This window comes from Brugia malayi (genome assembly GCF_000002995.4).
Source record: "Brugia malayi strain FR3 genome assembly, contig: Bm_021, whole genome shotgun sequence".
Taxonomy (NCBI): Eukaryota; Metazoa; Nematoda; class Chromadorea; order Rhabditida; family Onchocercidae; genus Brugia; species Brugia malayi.
In genome coordinates this window covers 20,273-39,492 of record NW_025062297.1, presented here as the reverse complement: position 1 = coordinate 39,492, position 19,220 = coordinate 20,273, and the positions used below count along the sequence as shown (strand labels likewise).

Here is a 19,220-nt window from a genome sequence, read left to right as displayed (position 1 = left end):
TAATTTTGCTGATGAATTTATGCGCAAAACTTAATTACAAAAGCGTATTTTAATATTTAAACTATAAAATGACAACGCAATATACGACCAGCACTGGTACAATGCACGTAACATAGTCAATTAATTTCAAAATAAGCTTTTTTTAGTAGTTTTGGCACTTAATTAAAATTAAAATTGATAAATTAGAACCAATTTCCTTGTCTAATGTAAGAAAACTATAACAAATTTTAAAATTTTTAAAAAATTCAAAATTTAAATTTGAATTTAAATTTAATTTAAATTCTTAAATTGAATTAAAATCATGATTAATTGAAAGTTTTATTAATTTTGCTGATGAATTTATGCGCAAAACTTAATTACAAAAGCGTATTTTAATATTTAAACTATAAAATGACAACGCAATATACGACCAGCACTGGTACAATGCACGTAACATAGTCAATTAATTTCAAAATAAGCTTTTTTTAGTCAGTTTTGGCACTTAATTAAAATTAAAATTGATAAATTAGAACCAATTTCCTTGTCTAATGTAAGAAAACTATAACAAATTTTAAAATTTTTAAAAAATTCAAAATTTAAATTTGAATTTAAATTTAATTTAAATTCTTAAATTGAATTAAAATCATGATTAATTGAAAGTTTTATTAATTTTGCTGATGAATTTATGCGCAAAACTTAATTACAAAAGCGTATTTTAATATTTAAACTATAAAATGACAACGCAATATACGACCAGCACTGGTACAATGCACGTAACATAGTCAATTAATTTCAAAATAAGCTTTTTTTAGCTAGTTTTGGCACTTAATTAGAATTAAAATTGATAAATTAGAACCAATTTCCTTGTCTAATGTAAGAAAACTATAACAAATTTTAAAATTTTTAAAAAATTCAAAATTTAAATTTGAATTTAAATTTAATTTAAATTCTTAAATTGAATTAAAATCATGATTAATTGAAAGTTTTATTAATTTTGCTGATGAATTTATGCGCAAAACTTAATTACAAAGCGTATTTTAATATTTAAACTATAAAATGACAACGCAATATACGACCAGCACTGGTACAATGCACGTAACATAGTCAATTAATTTCAAAATAAGCTTTTTTTAGTAGTTTTGGCACTTAACTAGAATTAAAATTGATAAATTAGAACCAATTTCCTTGTCTAATGTAAGAAAACTATAACAAATTTTAAAATTTTTAAAAAATTCAAAATTTAAATTTGAATTTAAATTTAATTTAAATTCTTAAATTGAATTAAAATCATGATTAATTGAAAGTTTTATTAATTTTGCTGATGAATTTATGCGCAAAACTTAATTACAAAAGCGTATTTTAATATTTAAACTATAAAATGACAACGCAATATACGACCAGCACTGGTACAATGCACGTAACATAGTCAATTAATTTCAAAATAAGCTTTTTTTAGTAGTTTTGGCACTTAACTAGAATTAAAATTGATAAATTAGAACCAATTTCCTTGTCTAATGTAAGAAAACTATAACAAATTTTAAAATTTTTAAAAAATTCAAAATTTAAATTTGAATTTAAATTTAATTTAAATTCTTAAATTGAATTAAAATCATGATTAATTGAAAGTTTTATTAATTTTGCTGATGAATTTATGCGCAAAACTTAATTACAAAGCGTATTTTAATATTTAAACTATAAAATGACAACGCAATATACGACCAGCACTGGTACAATGCACGTAACATAGTCAATTAATTTCAAAATAAGCTTTTTTTAGCAGTTTTGGCACTTAATTAGAATTAAAATTGATAAATTAGAACCAATTTCCTTGTCTAATGTAAGAAAACTATAACAAATTTTAAAATTTTTAAAAAATTCAAAATTTAAATTTGAATTTAAATTTAATTTAAATTCTTAAATTGAATTAAAATCATGATTAATTGAAAGTTTTATTAATTTTGCTGATGAATTTATGCGCAAAACTTAATTACAAAAGCGTATTTTAATATTTAAACTATAAAATGACAACGCAATATACGACCAGCACTGGTACAATGCACGTAACATAGTCAATTAATTTCAAAATAAGCTTTTTTTAGTAGTTTTGGCACTTAACTAGAATTAAAATTGATAAATTAGAACCAATTTCCTTGTCTAATGTAAGAAAACTATAACAAATTTTAAAATTTTTAAAAAATTCAAAATTTAAATTTGAATTTAAATTTAATTTAAATTCTTAAATTGAATTAAAATCATGATTAATTGAAAGTTTTATTAATTTTGCTGATGAATTTATGCGCAAAACTTAATTACAAAAGCGTATTTTAATATTTAAACTATAAAATGACAACGCAATATACGACCAGCACTGGTACAATGCACGTAACATAGTCAATTAATTTCAAAATAAGCTTTTTTTAGTAGTTTTGGCACTTAACTAGAATTAAAATTGATAAATTAGAACCAATTTCCTTGTCTAATGTAAGAAAACTATAACAAATTTTAAAATTTTTAAAAAATTCAAAATTTAAATTTGAATTTAAATTTAATTTAAATTCTTAAATTGAATTAAAATCATGATTAATTGAAAGTTTTATTAATTTTGCTGATGAATTTATGCGCAAAACTTAATTACAAAGCGTATTTTAATATTTAAACTATAAAATGACAACGCAATATACGACCAGCACTGGTACAATGCACGTAACATAGTCAATTAATTTCAAAATAAGCTTTTTTTAGTAGTTTTGGCACTTAACTAGAATTAAAATTGATAAATTAGAACCAATTTCCTTGTCTAATGTAAGAAAACTATAACAAATTTTAAAATTTTTAAAAAATTCAAAATTTAAATTTGAATTTAAATTTAATTTAAATTCTTAAATTGAATTAAAATCATGATTAATTGAAAGTTTTATTAATTTTGCTGATGAATTTATGCGCAAAACTTAATTACAAAGCGTATTTTAATATTTAAACTATAAAATGACAACGCAATATACGACCAGCACTGGTACAATGCACGTAACATAGTCAATTAATTTCAAAATAAGCTTTTTTTAGTAGTTTTGGCACTTAACTAGAATTAAAATTGATAAATTAGAACCAATTTCCTTGTCTAATGTAAGAAAACTATAACAAATTTTAAAATTTTTAAAAAATTCAAAATTTAAATTTGAATTTAAATTTAATTTAAATTCTTAAATTGAATTAAAATCATGATTAATTGAAAGTTTTATTAATTTTGCTGATGAATTTATGCGCAAAACTTAATTACAAAGCGTATTTTAATATTTAAACTATAAAATGACAACGCAATATACGACCAGCACTGGTACAATGCACGTAACATAGTCAATTAATTTCAAAATAAGCTTTTTTTAGTAGTTTTGGCACTTAACTAGAATTAAAATTGATAAATTAGAACCAATTTCCTTGTCTAATGTAAGAAAACTATAACAAATTTTAAAATTTTTAAAAAATTCAAAATTTAAATTTGAATTTAAATTTAATTTAAATTCTTAAATTGAATTAAAATCATGATTAATTGAAAGTTTTATTAATTTTGCTGATGAATTTATGCGCAAAACTTAATTACAAAAGCGTATTTTAATATTTAAACTATAAAATGACAACGCAATATACGACCAGCACTGGTACAATGCACGTAACATAGTCAATTAATTTCAAAATAAGCTTTTTTTAGTAGTTTTGGCACTTAACTAGAATTAAAATTGATAAATTAGAACCAATTTCCTTGTCTAATGTAAGAAAACTATAACAAATTTTAAAATTTTTAAAAAATTCAAAATTTAAATTTGAATTTAAATTTAATTTAAATTCTTAAATTGAATTAAAATCATGATTAATTGAAAGTTTTATTAATTTTGCTGATGAATTTATGCGCAAAACTTAATTACAAAAGCGTATTTTAATATTTAAACTATAAAATGACAACGCAATATACGACCAGCACTGGTACAATGCACGTAACATAGTCAATTAATTTCAAAATAAGCTTTTTTTAGTAGTTTTGGCACTTAACTAGAATTAAAATTGATAAATTAGAACCAATTTCCTTGTCTAATGTAAGAAAACTATAACAAATTTTAAAATTTTTAAAAAATTCAAAATTTAAATTTGAATTTAAATTTAATTTAAATTCTTAAATTGAATTAAAATCATGATTAATTGAAAGTTTTATTAATTTTGCTGATGAATTTATGCGCAAAACTTAATTACAAAGCGTATTTTAATATTTAAACTATAAAATGACAACGCAATATACGACCAGCACTGGTACAATGCACGTAACATAGTCAATTAATTTCAAAATAAGCTTTTTTTAGTAGTTTTGGCACTTAACTAGAATTAAAATTGATAAATTAGAACCAATTTCCTTGTCTAATGTAAGAAAACTATAACAAATTTTAAAATTTTTAAAAAATTCAAAATTTAAATTTGAATTTAAATTTAATTTAAATTCTTAAATTGAATTAAAATCATGATTAATTGAAAGTTTTATTAATTTTGCTGATGAATTTATGCGCAAAACTTAATTACAAAAGCGTATTTTAATATTTAAACTATAAAATGACAACGCAATATACGACCAGCACTGGTACAATGCACGTAACATAGTCAATTAATTTCAAAATAAGCTTTTTTTAGTCAGTTTTGGCACTTAACTAGAATTAAAATTGATAAATTAGAACCAATTTCCTTGTCTAATGTAAGAAAACTATAACAAATTTTAAAATTTTTAAAAAATTCAAAATTTAAATTTGAATTTAAATTTAATTTAAATTCTTAAATTGAATTAAAATCATGATTAATTGAAAGTTTTATTAATTTTGCTGATGAATTTATGCGCAAAACTTAATTACAAAGCGTATTTTAATATTTAAACTATAAAATGACAACGCAATATACGACCAGCACTGGTACAATGCACGTAACATAGTCAATTAATTTCAAAATAAGCTTTTTTTAGTAGTTTTGGCACTTAATTAGAATTAAAATTGATAAATTAGAACCAATTTCCTTGTCTAATGTAAGAAAACTATAACAAATTTTAAAATTTTTAAAAAATTCAAAATTTAAATTTGAATTTAAATTTAATTTAAATTCTTAAATTGAATTAAAATCATGATTAATTGAAAGTTTTATTAATTTTGCTGATGAATTTATGCGCAAAACTTAATTACAAAAGCGTATTTTAATATTTAAACTATAAAATGACAACGCAATATACGACCAGCACTGGTACAATGCACGTAACATAGTCAATTAATTTCAAAATAAGCTTTTTTTAGTAGTTTTGGCACTTAACTAGAATTAAAATTGATAAATTAGAACCAATTTCCTTGTCTAATGTAAGAAAACTATAACAAATTTTAAAATTTTTAAAAAATTCAAAATTTAAATTTGAATTTAAATTTAATTTAAATTCTTAAATTGAATTAAAATCATGATTAATTGAAAGTTTTATTAATTTTGCTGATGAATTTATGCGCAAAACTTAATTACAAAAGCGTATTTTAATATTTAAACTATAAAATGACAACGCAATATACGACCAGCACTGGTACAATGCACGTAACATAGTCAATTAATTTCAAAATAAGCTTTTTTTAGTAGTTTTGGCACTTAACTAGAATTAAAATTGATAAATTAGAACCAATTTCCTTGTCTAATGTAAGAAAACTATAACAAATTTTAAAATTTTTAAAAAATTCAAAATTTAAATTTGAATTTAAATTTAATTTAAATTCTTAAATTGAATTAAAATCATGATTAATTGAAAGTTTTATTAATTTTGCTGATGAATTTATGCGCAAAACTTAATTACAAAAGCGTATTTTAATATTTAAACTATAAAATGACAACGCAATATACGACCAGCACTGGTACAATGCACATAACATAGTCAATTAAGTTTCAAAATAAGCTTTTTTTAGCAGTTTTGGCACTTAACTAGAATTAAAATTGATAAATTAGAACCAATTTCCTTGTCTAATGTAAGAAAACTATAACAAATTTTAAAATTTTTAAAAAATTCAAAATTTAAATTTGAATTTAAATTTAATTTAAATTCTTAAATTGAATTAAAATCATGATTAATTGAAAGTTTTATTAATTTTGCTGATGAATTTATGCGCAAAACTTAATTACAAAGCGTATTTTAATATTTAAACTATAAAATGACAACGCAATATACGACCAGCACTGGTACAATGCACGTAACATAGTCAATTAATTTCAAAATAAGCTTTTTTTAGTCAGTTTTGGCACTTAATTAAAATTAAAATTGATAAATTAGAACCAATTTCCTTGTCTAATGTAAGAAAACTATAACAAATTTTAAAATTTTTAAAAAATTCAAAATTTAAATTTGAATTTAAATTTAATTTAAATTCTTAAATTGAATTAAAATCATGATTAATTGAAAGTTTTATTAATTTTGCTGATGAATTTATGCGCAAAACTTAATTACAAAAGCGTATTTTAATATTTAAACTATAAAATGACAACGCAATATACGACCAGCACTGGTACAATGCACGTAACATAGTCAATTAATTTCAAAATAAGCTTTTTTTAGTAGTTTTGGCACTTAACTAGAATTAAAATTGATAAATTAGAACCAATTTCCTTGTCTAATGTAAGAAAACTATAACAAATTTTAAAATTTTTAAAAAATTCAAAATTTAAATTTGAATTTAAATTTAATTTAAATTCTTAAATTGAATTAAAATCATGATTAATTGAAAGTTTTATTAATTTTGCTGATGAATTTATGCGCAAAACTTAATTACAAAGCGTATTTTAATATTTAAACTATAAAATGACAACGCAATATACGACCAGCACTGGTACAATGCACGTAACATAGTCAATTAATTTCAAAATAAGCTTTTTTTAGTAGTTTTGGCACTTAACTAGAATTAAAATTGATAAATTAGAACCAATTTCCTTGTCTAATGTAAGAAAACTATAACAAATTTTAAAATTTTTAAAAAATTCAAAATTTAAATTTGAATTTAAATTTAATTTAAATTCTTAAATTGAATTAAAATCATGATTAATTGAAAGTTTTATTAATTTTGCTGATGAATTTATGCGCAAAACTTAATTACAAAAGCGTATTTTAATATTTAAACTATAAAATGACAACGCAATATACGACCAGCACTGGTACAATGCACGTAACATAGTCAATTAATTTCAAAATAAGCTTTTTTTAGTAGTTTTGGCACTTAACTAGAATTAAAATTGATAAATTAGAACCAATTTCCTTGTCTAATGTAAGAAAACTATAACAAATTTTAAAATTTTTAAAAAATTCAAAATTTAAATTTGAATTTAAATTTAATTTAAATTCTTAAATTGAATTAAAATCATGATTAATTGAAAGTTTTATTAATTTTGCTGATGAATTTATGCGCAAAACTTAATTACAAAGCGTATTTTAATATTTAAACTATAAAATGACAACGCAATATACGACCAGCACTGGTACAATGCACGTAACATAGTCAATTAATTTCAAAATAAGCTTTTTTTAGTAGTTTTGGCACTTAACTAGAATTAAAATTGATAAATTAGAACCAATTTCCTTGTCTAATGTAAGAAAACTATAACAAATTTTAAAATTTTTAAAAAATTCAAAATTTAAATTTGAATTTAAATTTAATTTAAATTCTTAAATTGAATTAAAATCATGATTAATTGAAAGTTTTATTAATTTTGCTGATGAATTTATGCGCAAAACTTAATTACAAAGCGTATTTTAATATTTAAACTATAAAATGACAACGCAATATACGACCAGCACTGGTACAATGCACATAACATAGTAAATTAGGTTCAAAATAAGCTTTTTTTAGCAGTTTTGGCACTTAATTAGAATTAAAATTGATAAATTAGAACCAATTTCCTTGTCTAATGTAAGAAAACTATAACAAATTTTAAAATTTTTAAAAAATTCAAAATTTAAATTTGAATTTAAATTTAATTTAAATTCTTAAATTGAATTAAAATCATGATTAATTGAAAGTTTTATTAATTTTGCTGATGAATTTATGCGCAAAACTTAATTACAAAAGCGTATTTTAATATTTAAACTATAAAATGACAACGCAATATACGACCAGCACTGGTACAATGCACGTAACATAGTCAATTAATTTCAAAATAAGCTTTTTTTAGTAGTTTTGGCACTTAACTAGAATTAAAATTGATAAATTAGAACCAATTTCCTTGTCTAATGTAAGAAAACTATAACAAATTTTAAAATTTTTAAAAAATTCAAAATTTAAATTTGAATTTAAATTTAATTTAAATTCTTAAATTGAATTAAAATCATGATTAATTGAAAGTTTTATTAATTTTGCTGATGAATTTATGCGCAAAACTTAATTACAAAAGCGTATTTTAATATTTAAACTATAAAATAACAACGCAATATACGACCAGCACTGGTACAATGCACGTAACATAGTCAATTATTTCAAAATAAGCTTTTTTTAGTAGTTTTGGCACTTAACTAGAATTAAAATTGATAAATTAGAACCAATTTCCTTGTCTAATGTAAGAAAACTATAACAAATTTTAAAATTTTTAAAAAATTCAAAATTTAAATTTGAATTTAAATTTAATTTAAATTCTTAAATTGAATTAAAATCATGATTAATTGAAAGTTTTATTAATTTTGCTGATGAATTTATGCGCAAAACTTAATTACAAAAGCGTATTTTAATATTTAAACTATAAAATGACAACGCAATATACGACCAGCACTGGTACAATGCACATAACATAGTAAATTAAGTTTCAAAATAAGCTTTTTTTAGCAGTTTTGGCACTTAACTAGAATTAAAATTGATAAATTAGAACCAATTTCCTTGTCTAATGTAAGAAAACTATAACAAATTTTAAAATTTTTAAAAAATTCAAAATTTAAATTTGAATTTAAATTTAATTTAAATTCTTAAATTGAATTAAAATCATGATTAATTGAAAGTTTTATTAATTTTGCTGATGAATTTATGCGCAAAACTTAATTACAAAAGCGTATTTTAATATTTAAACTATAAAATGACAACGCAATATACGACCAGCACTGGTACAATGCACGTAACATAGTCAATTAATTTCAAAATAAGCTTTTTTTAGTAGTTTTGGCACTTAACTAGAATTAAAATTGATAAATTAGAACCAATTTCCTTGTCTAATGTAAGAAAACTATAACAAATTTTAAAATTTTTAAAAAATTCAAAATTTAAATTTGAATTTAAATTTAATTTAAATTCTTAAATTGAATTAAAATCATGATTAATTGAAAGTTTTATTAATTTTGCTGATAAATTTATGCGCAAAACTTAATTACAAAGCGTATTTTAATATTTAAACTATAAAATAACAACGCAATATACGACCAGCACTGGTACAATGCACGTAACATAGTCAATTAATTTCAAAATAAGCTTTTTTTAGTAGTTTTGGCACTTAACTAGAATTAAAATTGATAAATTAGAACCAATTTCCTTGTCTAATGTAAGAAAACTATAACAAATTTTAAAATTTTTAAAAAATTCAAAATTTAAATTTGAATTTAAATTTAATTTAAATTCTTAAATTGAATTAAAATCATGATTAATTGAAAGTTTTATTAATTTTGCTGATGAATTTATGCGCAAAACTTAATTACAAAGCGTATTTTAATATTTAAACTATAAAATGACAACGCAATATACGACCAGCACTGGTACAATGCACGTAACATAGTCAATTAATTTCAAAATAAGCTTTTTTTAGTAGTTTTGGCACTTAACTAGAATTAAAATTGATAAATTAGAACCAATTTCCTTGTCTAATGTAAGAAAACTATAACAAATTTTAAAATTTTTAAAAAATTCAAAATTTAAATTTGAATTTAAATTTAATTTAAATTCTTAAATTGAATTAAAATCATGATTAATTGAAAGTTTTATTAATTTTGCTGATGAATTTATGCGCAAAACTTAATTACAAAGCGTATTTTAATATTTAAACTATAAAATGACAACGCAATATACGACCAGCACTGGTACAATGCACATAACATGGTAAATTAGTTTCAAAATAAGCTTTTTTTAGTAGTTTTGGCACTTAACTAGAATTAAAATTGATAAATTAGAACCAATTTCCTAGTCTAATGTAAGAAAACTATAACAAATTTTAAAATTTTTAAAAAATTCAAAATTTAAATTTGAATTTAAATTTAATTTAAATTCTTAAATTGAATTAAAATCATGATTAATTGAAAGTTTTATTAATTTTGCTGATGAATTTATGCGCAAAACTTAATTACAAAGCGTATTTTAATATTTAAACTATAAAATGACAACGCAATATACGACCAGCACTGGTACAATGCACGTAACATAGTCAATTAATTTCAAAATAAGCTTTTTTTAGTAGTTTTGGCACTTAACTAGAATTAAAATTGATAAATTAGAACCAATTTCCTAGTCTAATGTACTAAAACTATAACAAATTTTAAAATTTTTAAAAAATTCAAAATTTAAATTTGAATTTAAATTTAATTTAAATTCTTAAATTGAATTAAAATCATGATTAATTGAAAGTTTTATTAATTTTGCTGATGAATTTATGCGCAAAACTTAATTACAAAAGCGTATTTTAATATTTAAACTATAAAATAACAACGCAATATACGACCAGCACTGGTACAATGCACGTAACATAGTCAATTAATTTCAAAATAAGCTTTTTTTAGTAGTTTTGGCACTTAACTAGAATTAAAATTGATAAATTAGAACCAATTTCCTTGTCTAATGTAAGAAAACTATAACAAATTTTAAAATTTTTAAAAAATTCAAAATTTAAATTTGAATTTAAATTTAATTTAAATTCTTAAATTGAATTAAAATCATGATTAATTGAAAGTTTTATTAATTTTGCTGATGAATTTATGCGCAAAACTTAATTACAAAGCGTATTTTAATATTTAAACTATAAAATGACAACGCAATATACGACCAGCACTGGTACAATGCACATAACATAGTAAATTAGGTTCAAAATAAGCTTTTTTTAGCAGTTTTGGCACTTAACTAGAATTAAAATTGATAAATTAGAACCAATTTCCTTGTCTAATGTAAGAAAACTATAACAAATTTTAAAATTTTTAAAAAATTCAAAATTTAAATTTGAATTTAAATTTAATTTAAATTCTTAAATTGAATTAAAATCATGATTAATTGAAAGTTTTATTAATTTTGCTGATAAATTTATGCGCAAAACTTAATTACAAAGCGTATTTTAATATTTAAACTATAAAATGACAACGCAATATACGACCAGCACTGGTACAATGCACGTAACATAGTCAATTAATTTCAAAATAAGCTTTTTTTAGTAGTTTTGGCACTTAACTAGAATTAAAATTGATAAATTAGAACCAATTTCCTTGTCTAATGTAAGAAAACTATAACAAATTTTAAAATTTTTAAAAAATTCAAAATTTAAATTTGAATTTAAATTTAATTTAAATTCTTAAATTGAATTAAAATCATGATTAATTGAAAGTTTTATTAATTTTGCTGATAAATTTATGCGCAAAACTTAATTACAAAGCGTATTTTAATATTTAAACTATAAAATGACAACGCAATATACGACCAGCACTGGTACAATGCACGTAACATAGTCAATTAATTTCAAAATAAGCTTTTTTTAGTAGTTTTGGCACTTAACTAGAATTAAAATTGATAAATTAGAACCAATTTCCTTGTCTAATGTAAGAAAACTATAACAAATTTTAAAATTTTTAAAAAATTCAAAATTTAAATTTGAATTTAAATTTAATTTAAATTCTTAAATTGAATTAAAATCATGATTAATTGAAAGTTTTATTAATTTTGCTGATAAATTTATGCGCAAAACTTAATTACAAAGCGTATTTTAATATTTAAACTATAAAATGACAACGCAATATACGACCAGCACTGGTACAATGCACGTAACATAGTCAATTAATTTCAAAATAAGCTTTTTTTAGTAGTTTTGGCACTTAACTAGAATTAAAATTGATAAATTAGAACCAATTTCCTTGTCTAATGTAAGAAAACTATAACAAATTTTAAAATTTTTAAAAAATTCAAAATTTAAATTTGAATTTAAATTTAATTTAAATTCTTAAATTGAATTAAAATCATGATTAATTGAAAGTTTTATTAATTTTGCTGATGAATTTATGCGCAAAACTTAATTACAAAAGCGTATTTTAATATTTAAACTATAAAATGACAACGCAATATACGACCAGCACTGGTACAATGCACGTAACATAGTCAATTAATTTCAAAATAAGCTTTTTTTAGTAGTTTTGGCACTTAACTAGAATTAAAATTGATAAATTAGAACCAATTTCCTAGTCTAATGTACTAAAACTATAACAAATTTTAAAATTTTTAAAAAATTCAAAATTTAAATTTGAATTTAAATTTAATTTAAATTCTTAAATTGAATTAAAATCATGATTAATTGAAAGTTTTATTAATTTTGCTGATAAATTTATGCGCAAAACTTAATTACAAAAGCGTATTTTAAAATTTAAACTATAAAATAACAACGCAATATACGACCAGCACTGGTACAATGCACGTAACATAGTCAATTAGTTTCAAAATAAGCTTTTTTTAGTAGTTTTGGCACTTAATTAGAATTAAAATGATAAATTAGAACCAATTTCCTTGTCTAATGTAAGAAAACTATAACAAATTTTAAAATTTTTAAAAAATTCAAAATTTAAATTTGAATTTAAATTTAATTTAAATTCTTAAATTGAATTAAAATCATGATTAATTGAAAGTTTTATTAATTTTGCTGATGAATTTATGCGCAAAACTTAATTACAAAAGCGTATTTTAATATTTAAACTATAAAATAGCAACGCAATATACGACCAGCACTGGTACAATGCACGTAACATAGTAAATTAGGTTCAAAATAAGCTTTTTTTAGCAGTTTTGGCACTTAACTAGAATTAAAATTGATAAATTAGAACCAATTTCCTTGTCTAATGTAAGAAAACTATAACAAATTTTAAAATTTTTAAAAAATTCAAAATTTAAATTTGAATTTAAATTTAATTTAAATTCTTAAATTGAATTAAAATCATGATTAATTGAAAGTTTTATTAATTTTGCTGATAAATTTATGCGCAAAACTTAATTACAAAGCGTATTTTAATATTTAAACTATAAAATGACAACGCAATATACGACCAGCACTGGTACAATGCACGTAACATAGTCAATTAATTTCAAAATAAGCTTTTTTTAGTAGTTTTGGCACTTAATTAGAATTAAAATTGATAAATTAGAACCAATTTCCTTGTCTAATGTAAGAAAACTATAACAAATTTTAAAATTTTTAAAAAATTCAAAATTTAAATTTGAATTTAAATTTAATTTAAATTCTTAAATTGAATTAAAATCATGATTAATTGAAAGTTTTATTAATTTTGCTGATAAATTTATGCGCAAAACTTAATTACTAAGCGTATTTCAATATTTAAACTATAAAACGACAACGCAATATACGACCAGCACTGGTACAATGCATGTAACATAGTCAATTAGGTTCAAAATAATATGGGCTTTTGTAATAGGCTAAAGTGAATTTGAGGGGGAGGAAGAATTAAGATTAGTATTCATATATCATTATGTCTATGAATTTGTTTCAGAAAGCATTGCTGTTCAAGAATGAGCAAGATTTGAGATTACAGACGATGACTTATAATTGTTTTTTTTTTTTTTTTTTTTCGGGGATTTTTTTAGGATAAAATTTGCTGTTTGCTGCTTTATATTATAAAAAACAAAATGATACTATCATTGCTCTTATTGGTGGAAATTTTTTCTTTTTTTTATTCAGAAAATATTGTAAATGCTAATTTATGCATTTTGATTTCGATTTTTTTTTTTTTTATGTTAGTGTTCATTTATAATTGTTTTTTTTTTTTTTTTTTTCTGTTAGATACTTTGCTTTCATGTTTATATGAATTTATTCCGAATATAGTGCTCATTGGTCATATCTCTTCCTATTTTTCCATATTCCGGCAGTGTCATTTTGTTTGTAGTATAGGATTTCCAGAAAGTGCGCACATAGATACTAATTGAAGATTTCCGAATATTAAAAATGGTCGGAATTATTCTAATTTTATTTTCTAATAATTTTCGCTGACATAGCTTTCTTATGCTGAAGGTGCGATATATCTAATGGCTAGATAGTTTCATATTGAGAATATTAATGAGAATATTACTTTGGTACTTGATTTATCGTTTTGTCTTCCTTTTGATCAGATCTTCCTTTGTCTTTTTAGGAAATTTCAGGAACAAGTTTCAGGAATTGTTTAATAATTTTGGCCAGAGTTTATATTACCATAAACACAAATTTATTTGACATATGTTGATTGATTGATTCACATGGATGTTTTGAATTAGATTATATTTTACGTCACTTTACGTGTCGCACATCGCTTCATTTAAAAGTGCATGAAGCAGTTTCTCTGTTATTTATTCAAAATGATATATTTGCATTATTCACTTTAGCATAATTTCGATTCAACAATTCCATGTTTTATTCTTAGCAATCTTCGTTTCATTTTCTTTTTATTTTTTCCTTTGCTACATACTTTCTTCCATTTTCATATCGAATCTGTTTAATATTATATAATTTTTTGTCAGAAAAAGTTGTGATTTTACTGCTACATCGTTATAATACATCCAAATGAAATTGAATGTAAAAAAAATTTCCTCAAATAGTCATTATTTTTATAGAAATTTAATTTTATGGTGATGCACAAATGATCACATTTTCGAATTGTTACCCGCGGGAACGTTCTAATTTATTTATGAAATATTTGCTTTACTTTTTCACTTATTAAATTTTCATATCCTGAAATTTTGCATGGATAACAACTATGATCAAATTTTCTAGATGTATCAATTAGAAAAAGTTTAAAAAAATGTATCAATTACTCATAGAGCTGACTGACCGAGCAGAATGTGAAATTTCACCTACGAAATTTTTTCAGATTGTTGAGGTATGCACCTACAACATTTTGAATAGTGTATTACTTCAAAATCGGCTTTAGTAACAAAATAAAATGGTGTAAAATTTAGGTAAAAAAAATAACTTCATTTTGGAAAAATGAGTTTTGTTGGCCGATTTAATTTTTTTTTTGAAAAAACAATAGAAAAAATTGATCTCTTGTAAAGTTCTCCGTAATAGGAAAGTTGGAGAATAATCTTCAATGGTTAACTTTCTTCTTTTCCTCTTCCTTTCCCAATAGTTTGTTTTTGACCCATCTGAAGTTATTGTTGTTGTTTGTTTTTTTTCTTTTTTATAAGAAATTAATTCATAAAATAAAAGTTTCCCAAATCTTTGAATTAATATCAATTTTTATTAATAAGACAAGAATTTTTTTGAAAACGTTTTAATATATCAATAAAGTCACAAAATTAAAATAGAACAGATGTCAGATTACTTTCACCTTCTGCTTGGCCACAATCTTTTTCCATGCAACAATTTTTATTAATTTATTTTTTGCATAAAAATATACAAAAAAAAAAAAAAAAAAACTTCATTATTTGCAATTTCATTTTAACATAAAAACTAATTCTACTTATCATTTATGTGCTGCAAATTGTTCAAATTTCCCAGTTGATCACTTTTTTCTTATTAAAGCAATGGAATTAATTAAAGAGTGACGTGGTAATAAACTCATAACATTTTTGGACTGGTGATAAACTCAAAAAATTCATTAACAAAATTTTTTCTTGGACATATCTGATCTTTTTCTCATCATCAAACGTGATCTTTCACCATGCTGGTAACATAGTTTTACTAATTTATTGTTAACAATAAATCTTATGCAATTATCATTTTGAAATGCTGATCAAATGATAATATGACAAGTGATATTAGCAATCATTGGATCAATTAAATTAAAATATTTGTATGTGCAAGCAGGTATGCAATTGTACTTGCAATGCAACTGCAACTGCAAGTGCAAGTGCGGCTGCAAGAAATATTTACTGTTAAGGTTACATTTTGAAAAGGTTACAATTTAGGTTACAATTCGAAAATGTGACCATTTGTGTATCACCATGAAATCAAAAAATAGTGACTATTTGAGGAAATCTTTTTTACATTCAATTTCATTTGGATGTATTATAACGATGTAGCAGTAAAAACACAATTTTTTCTTATTACAAAAAATTATATAATATTAAACAGATTCGATATGAAAATGAATTCGATATGAAAATCACATATTTTCTTGAAAGTATCTCCTTCTCTTTCATTATTTTCCAACTGTTTAATTTCTCGGCCATGCAAGCAATCCAATAATACGCTCAAGCTTTTAAAATTTTTCTCTGTATACTCATGCATTATTTTCATTTTACTCGCCATTTTTTGCATTTCATCCAAACCCTTTGACCATTTCTCATTCAATTTCTGAAATCCGATCTATAGACAATATGATGATGAATGTACTATTGTAAATAAAACGATATTCAACATTCAAATTTACTTCCTGAAGATTTTTTACATAACGTAGCATTTTTAACAGGAAGGCACAGTTTTGATTTTCTTCAGACTTTGTTTTGATAAACTCTGTCACAAAATATAGGCTTATCTGTCCATTTGTTTTAGAAATTCTAGATTAACAAAACTTATACAAGACTTTAGATAAGATTTACCTGCATTAAACTTGAGAAACAATTGTTGTTTTCAGAAAACTGAGTTGTTATCACTTCTCGCAAACCATTAAGCTTTGATTTTGTACTCGTAAACAACATCTCAAATCTGTTTTTTTCCTCCACCATTTTTTCCATTATCGCTTCTAACTAAAGATTTTTGATTCCTTTGTTCAACTGGAAAATATAAAGTCATTAAAAAAAAAGTACTTATTAGTTTGCAATAAAGATATTAAAAAAAATACTTATTAGTTCGCAATAAAGATATTGAAAAAAAATACTTATTAGTTCGCAATAAAGACATTAAAAAAAAAAAAAAAAAAAAAAAAAAAAAAAAAAAAAATGGGAGATCCTTTGAATCAAGCCAAATTGTACAAGAAAAATAATAAGAATGAAAAGGAGAATATGTGCAAATAAAATCACAAAAGAGAAGGGCATGATCATGGGATTGCTACTGCCCAACTTTATTCTTGTAGAATGTAAAAGTTATATGTATACATATATATATATATATATACAGGAAAAAAAATTTTTATCGTTGTATTGATAAGTACAAAAAAAGAGATCTCATCTTAGATCAAAATTTTACCCAAGTATTATGTTAACATTACTCTTATCCCTACTGACAGAAATCAATGAGAACACGCCCATCTCTGTATGCTTTATAATTAACAATACAATTATGATAGAATATCAAGGTTATCCACCATAATGTAGATATTTTTGTCTTTCCTAGTTCTATTAACTTCTCTTGCTAAATCTTATTTTTTTTTTAAATCCTTACTGTTTCTTCTCTTCTCTCTGACCAACACTCAACTGTCTCAGTATAGATAGAGCTAATATCTTTTCTATCGACTAACCCCTTTTGTACGGGTTAAGCAATATGAAAAGCATAGCAAGTGGAAAGGTTTACTGATTAGCTTTTCCAGTGTTTAAACAATGCATATAAAATATTCAATTAAGTTCAAAATATTGCTATTTTTGGCACTTAATTAAAGTTAAAATTGATAATTTAGAACCAATTTCCTTGTTTAATGTAACAAAACTATTACAAATTTTAAAATTTTTAAAAAAATCAAAATTTAAAATTGAAATAAAATTTAATTTCAATTCTTAAATTGAATTGAAACCATGATTAATTGAAAGTTTTATTAATTTTGCTGATAAATTTTTGCGCAAAACTTAGTTACAAATATTTAATCTATAAAATGACCACACCATATATGACCGTCTCTAGTGCAATGCATATGAAATAATCAATAAAGTTTTGAATATTTATTTTTTTTAATGAATTGTCATTTTTTGTAGTTTTGGCACTTAATTAGAATTAAATTTTGTAAATTAAAATTAAGTTTGGTTCATAACTGCTATTACTTCACAACTACTCCTAGTTTCGCTTTTTCACAAATAGAATTCACTTTATATATTTGCACATGTACTTAATTTCTTGTTTAATAATTCTTCAGAAACACTTTTTCACATTTGAAAAAGTCGTATAAACTACAACTAAACTGCTCATTAGTATCTACATGAACGCTTGGTTACTATATTTCACTTAGATTAAGAAGAGATCTGTTTTGAAATCCTGCTTGTCTGTACGTAACACTGGAATTTAGATATTTTTCATGATCAAATTCTTAATCAGAAAAACAGAAAATTAATGTTACTCAATGAATGATAAACAATAGCCTTTTTTGCGTATTCATGCAAAGTACACACATTCTCTTCCCATTCACTTCCACACTAAAGTATGTCGTTGGTTGGGTTTCCCTTTTGAAGGGGGCATATAATTCAGACCAGTAGAAAATTCCTGCGCTCATCCCCCTCATTCTTACTTCATCAGCAATTTTTTTCCGATCACTAGGGGGACGACCAATAATTCTCTTTTGTTTTCTGCCAATGATCGCATTTTTTTTTTTTAGTGATGGACTTCCCCCTCTCAAACTAGTGAACTAATATCTCCTCTTCCACACCATAATTATTCCTTACAATTTAGTAGTGTGGTCCTGGCGACCAGGATCGAACACTCAACCTACTGATTAAACGCGAGCTGCTCTACCGGCTGAGCTATGCATTAACTAACCAACCCCACTTGTTCTCAGCCATATTAAACAGTAACACGGATTTTATTAATGAATTAACCAATAGATTGAAAGTTTTATTACTTTCGCTGATGAATTTTTGTGTAAAACCTAATTACAAAAGCTTATTTTAATATTTAAACTACAAAATGACCGCACAATATATGACCAGCTCTGGTACATTGCATATAACATAGTCAATTAAGTTCAAAATATTGCTATTTTTAATAGTTTTGGCACTTAATTAAAATTAAAATTATTAATTTAGAACCAATTTCCATGTTTAATGTAGGAAAACTACAACAAATTTTAAATTTTGAAATAAAATTTAATTTTAATTCTTCAATTGAATTAAAACCATGATTAATTGAAAGTTTTATTAATT

At 22.7% G+C, this 19,220-nt stretch overlaps 1 protein-coding gene across 1 annotated transcript; it reads right to left on the bottom strand.

Moving 5' to 3' along the window:
* Positions 1–16,272: 16,272 nt before the first annotated feature.
* Positions 16,273–16,883, bottom strand: Bm938 (Uncharacterized protein; the record flags this gene model as incomplete). Its single annotated transcript, XM_001893876.2, has 2 exons — positions 16,273–16,512; positions 16,758–16,883. The coding sequence occupies 2 exons, from the start codon at positions 16,881–16,883 to the stop codon at positions 16,273–16,275; spliced, it is 366 nt and encodes a 121-aa protein (XP_001893911.2).
* Between the last annotated feature and the right edge of the window lie 2,337 nt (positions 16,884–19,220).